The 5,234-nt window shown below is 53.9% G+C and overlaps 1 protein-coding gene across 1 annotated transcript; it reads right to left on the reverse strand.

Annotated features, from left to right (window-relative positions):
• On the reverse strand, positions 1-4,879 carry kcmf1 (potassium channel modulatory factor 1). Its single transcript, XM_057018793.1, has 7 exons — positions 4,686-4,879; positions 3,299-3,466; positions 3,089-3,228; positions 2,120-2,221; positions 1,842-2,025; positions 1,450-1,744; positions 1-1,353 (listed from the first exon to the last, which is right to left on the reverse strand). The coding sequence occupies exons 1-7, from the start codon at positions 4,699-4,701 to the stop codon at positions 1,089-1,091; spliced, it is 1,170 nt and encodes a 389-aa protein (XP_056874773.1). The 5' UTR covers positions 4,702-4,879; the 3' UTR covers positions 1-1,088.
• Between the last annotated feature and the right edge of the window lie 355 nt (positions 4,880-5,234).

Consider the following 5,234-nt stretch of genomic DNA (forward strand, 5'->3'; position numbering starts at 1 on the left):
TGATGGTCTTTTTGTTTGATCAAAAGCTGTGCGCCGTTTATATTTATTTTATTCTAATCTTACATTAAAAAAAGAGAAAAAAAACATGGCCCGCCCATTTCTTAGAACCATTATGAAAGTAAACGCACAAATTTAATATACATCTCATTGGTACTATACAGAGGGGTCAAAGTATAGGCATGAAGGTGTTGTGACTCATCAAGGCTCAAATAAATCCAAAAACAAACATGAATAAATAGAAAGTGCTAATGTTAGCAACAAAAAAAATCTTACAAAAACTGCATCATGGAAGGTCTCAAGTCCCCAAAACCCAGAAGAGAAACATCCAAACCATAAAAGTGTTCTGACGTCGGACCTGTACACAAGCAGAGTGAAGGTTAGAACTAATGTGGAGAGCAATAGAGATTACTGTGGTGAAGAATCTGCACTCTAGCAATGATCGACTGCGCTAAAACGAGCTAAACTGGTCCTAATATTCACGTGAAGTGTCAAAAAAAGGAAAAAAAGGCCGTTCTGGAGCCGAGACGAGACCTCGTGGGCAAATTTCAATCCTCACCCGGGTTTGAGGGAACTGTAAAAACAGCTGGAAGCTTTGGGACGTGAGAAAAAAACAAAGCAATAATCAACGACAGGGTCATTCAGAGTCATGCACGCTGTAAAATCACCGCATGCAGTTGTTATGGAAACCCATCCAAGCACTTTTTATTAAACCAATGATCATGAAACACGCAGCAGCTTCGTCAGAGGAGCCGTCGCCCTCTTGGCTTTGCAACATGGAGCCTTTTCAGCATTTTCCTGATAAAGAACAGGTCTGTGGGTTGATTATCGACTTCATATATATCTTCTATATATATCTATAATTTCTCTTTCCCCGTTTGCTCAGTTATCCTGCTCGTTTATTTGGGATTACGGCGTCATGAAAAAAAAAAAAACGGTGACAGGACTGAAATTACAATCACCAAAGTAAAGAAGAACAACAGAAAGAATGAGAGGAGAGGGGGAGGCCGGGGGAGGGGCCTGCTGCTGTCTCTGCTGCCCGTCACTGACAGTAGCAGCAGGGGGGACACAGTCTGCTGGCCGCCTGGACATCAAAGAGGCGGCGGCGGAGGCTCCTTCCCCGTGGAGCTGCGCTCCCGCAGCTGGAGGTTCTCCAGCGCCACATCTAAAGGCATGATATCCACGCAGCCCATGGCCCCGAAGTCGGCGAAATCCCGCCGTTCGTCCTCGTCGGACGAGGAGCTCTCCTCGTGCATGAGCGTGGACAGCAGCAGCTCCTGGACGAACAGGCTGCGGTCGGCGCGCTCGCCTTCTAGGAACTGACGCTCCGCTTCCGACATCTTAGGGTCGTTCAACCTGTGGAGGAGTCACAAAAAAAAAAGGGGGGGGAGGGAGGGGAGGGGTGTGAAACTTCGCCGCCGTCTGCCTTCGGTCCAGTTGGGCCACACTCACCGCGCTAAAAGGAACTGGGAGTTGTGGGAAACGGATGACTGGTTGCTTTCTCCTGCGGCGGCGCTGTTGGCGGTGGCCGCGTTGGGCGGGGGGGCGGCCGAGCCGGCGTTGCCCGGGTTGTTGCCGCGCCGCGTGGCGTGGCGGCTGCTCTCCACCTGCTGCCGCGCCGCCTGAGCCTGCTGCCGCTCCAGCTGCAGCTGCATCTGGAGCTGCTGGAGCTGCAGGGCCGAAGGCCCCGAGGAGTTTATCTGCCCGCCCGCCGCACGCCGCACCCCCGACAGCTGGGACAGCAGCTCTGCGGAGAGGGCAGCACAAACGGTGCAGGTGAGACCCAGGAAAACGGCGAAGTCAAGCCCGCCGGAGTGGGCGGGGCTTAAAAACACCTCTCTCACCAGCAATGGGGTCCATGGCCTCTCTGTTACTGGGGGTGTAAGTGGAGCTCTGCGACGAGGAGGACGACAGCCCCCCCGTGGAGCTGCTGGTAAAGTGCATATTAGTCCGTCGGGCCCGGGGCCCGCCCAGTCCTCGTCCGGGGTGGAACATCCTGCGTACGTGCCGAACGCTGCTGGACTCGTCGTGATGGCGGCGCGTTAAGGACCTCAAACAGCATCTATAGACAGTGTGCACGGACGCACGTGCACGGACGCACGCGCTGCGCGGGGAAGGATATCAAATCTCTCGGCGCCCTGTGTTCAAGTGTGAGGTGAGCGGTGAAGTCGTCGGTGACGTGGTTGGGGTCGCCTCCGGGCAAGGCAGCGCATATGGGGCAGATCTGAGGAGAGAGAGCGTTAGTAGAGACGCACGTCGCCCCCCCAGGGTGGCACAGACGGAGGAAGTACAGGAGAACCACGTGGGGGGGTAGAGACGGCACCGCTACCGTAACTGCTGAGACTATAAACACTTTGTTGCCTACACACACCAGTAAAACCACTACCCACACCGGTTTTAAACCACTCAACCCTCGCCACCAGGTTACCTTGGATACGGGCGGCGATGGCGCAGTGGGCGGGGCCAGAGTGAGGGGACCCTCGTAAAAGTGGTGGCAGAATCAACTTTTTGAACAGCCAGACTCATCAACGAAAGGGTTTCCGTGGTAACGGAGCCTCCCTTGTGCTTCTTCTCTCCTTATCCAGGCGTGACAACACCCAGGTGTCCGGACGTCCCAGGCCGCCATCGGGAGGGCGGGCCGAGACCACGACACGAGGTCACAGTCGCTCTCTCACAACAAGAGCGCGGCTGGTATGTATGGGTGACGCACCCCCCCCACACACACAAACCTTAAAAATACGCTAGCGTCACTTCCTGGCAGCAGCCGCGATGGCTACGCGCAGCATGTGACCACTCACGTGTCCTCTTTCACACATGTAGAGGTTCGGAGGATTCCAAAGTGCACGTGTGACCTGCACACGGCCTCTGCTTGAACATGGCAGCAGGCCTGGGGGGGGGGGTTTACAGAGCTCTGAGAACAACACAACCTGGTCTAACTGGAGAGGTGGAGAGACCCGTGAGCTGAGCTTCCTGTCCAACATCTGGGGAAGGTGGCGCCCACGTGAGCGGGCCCTTCCCCACCCTCCTGAGGTCCCGCCTCAGCGCGGGCGCTCGCTCGCCCGGTCCCGCTCCGGGAGGGAACGACACTCACCACCTCCGTGGACGTTTCTGCGTGTTCCGAGGTGACGTGGTCCTGCAGGGACGTCTCCGTGAAGCCCATCTTGCCACAGTAAGGACAGGTGAAGGACTGAGGCTGCTCCACTGAGAACGTGTCCCCTCCATAATACAGGTCTGCAAGGACACAAGGCGTTATCGGCGGGCTCCTCCCCCGTCCCGACCGCTGCGGCCACACCGCTCTTACCGTAGTCTACCCTGGTTAATATACACTGCATGGGGTGCTCTGTGGTGTGTCTCGTGGTGGTGGCGCCGCTCTCGTAGCACGAGGCGCAGAGGTCGTAGTCGTAGCAGATTAGACACTTGAACCGCCGTCCTCTGAAGTTGCCTTTCAAACACGCATCGCAGCTCACACCTGCAGAGAGAGGAAGCAGCCCGGAGGTTAAAGAAGGAATAAAAAGACGGAGCTGGAAATTCAGGTGCGGGTGGCTCGGTCCCCGGCCCGATGCCGCTCACGCGGGCGTGCATTCTAGACGGGCGCCGATGCACAATGCGTGCTGCAGAAACGCACACGCCTGAAGCGTCTGACAACGGTCGCACACTTGGGTCACTCATTCATGGCTCAGCTCCGAGCGTTTGGAGGCAGCATGTTGGGTTTGGTGTCTGACTTCTCTGCATACTCCAAGTGGATTTAAATCTCTAATTAACATTAAAACCTGTCCGACGTACAAGATGCTCTAGTCTTTCTTTTTTTTTCCTACATTGTATACTGGAAATTTAAGGACCTGGAAAATCCTGCCCATATCCCCCCAACAAGATTCCAAGCGGCACTCCTGTTATCCTAGTTTAAACAAGATTCTGTGGAAACTATCCAGCATGATTGTCGCCCTTTTGCATGACAGGAGGCCACAGCAACTTCTGGGTCATCAGCAGGAACTCCTGCACAACTAACCTGAGATTTGGTCTCCCAATGGATCTAAAACCGCATTCCAGTATACGTGCCAGGCAAAAACCACCAAAAAACAAAACAACAACAGAACTTAAGACTAGCAGTCCAGCCACTTCAGTGGGTGCTTTCAGGTCCAGGCCTCAGACTTTCTTCTTGATGACAGTGCACTCGCCAACAATATTGAGTCCTCTGACAAGACGGGACAGTGTGGCGCTAACGTTAGCATACAGGCGCTTCCATGGACGAAAACGGAGCAAATCCAACCGTCTTCGTATCCGCAGCCGCCCCCGACTGGCAATCACTCGTTTACCCACATCGCCGTGCAGAACAACCGCAGCTAAAGCGCCTCATTCGTACCTTAGATTACCCTGGCATGCTCGGTAGCACTAGCTACAGGAAGGGGGGTGCTAATGCTAACTGCAAGCTCCGCAATGTTGCAGTATCACTGCGAACAGGTTTGGAGAACTTAATAATCATTTACCTGCGATTACAAGACGCGCGGTTGTTATAACACCAATGGCCTTCACGGTAATTATGTGTGGCCTAGGGTAAATAGCTCTGAAAGCAAACCGCAGGGGAAAAAAAGAACGCAAATAGTTGAATTGCTTTGGAATACACATAGCGCAGCTAGCTGCGGGAGCTAACCGCTCAGGTACTGTAGCCGCAGCTCCGCAGATCAACTCACCCTCATGTCGGGACATCCTACAAACAGCAGCAAAGCCCCACCTCGGGCTCCCCAGCGTGGATAACACGGAGGATACAGTCTGTCAGCAGCAAAACTAAAGTAAGTCTTCAACCTGGCCTTTATTTCAGGCAAGATGGATCCGTCAGCAGCTCAGTTTGTTCTGCTTCCCCTCCCAGAGTGTCACTCACCCACGTCAGTGAGGCGCCTGGGCGCCAGGGGGCGCTGTTCCCCCGGAGGAGGACCGCATCTGCAGGCTGGGCCCAAGTGGGTCAGAAAATGGATCAAAAGGGATCAGAATGTTGCTAAAGATGCGTCCAAACGTGACTGTGAGTCCGCTCATGTCCGCCAGCAGGGAAGAAACCGGCCAATGTCGTTCATCTTTTAAAGGTTTACAATGAGCAGAGGGGAAAATAATTTATCACGTTTTATCTCAACGAGCCGCTAAAAGAAATAGGGGAAGATTAATGAGAGGAAAAGGGATGTTTTTATTTGGTCAAAACAGTTGTGTAGCAGGAGATGCAAATGGAGGAAAATACGCAAGTCAAGTGC

This window comes from Takifugu flavidus, chromosome 20 (assembly GCF_003711565.1).
Source record: "Takifugu flavidus isolate HTHZ2018 chromosome 20, ASM371156v2, whole genome shotgun sequence".
NCBI lineage: Eukaryota > Metazoa > Chordata > Actinopteri > Tetraodontiformes > Tetraodontidae > Takifugu > Takifugu flavidus.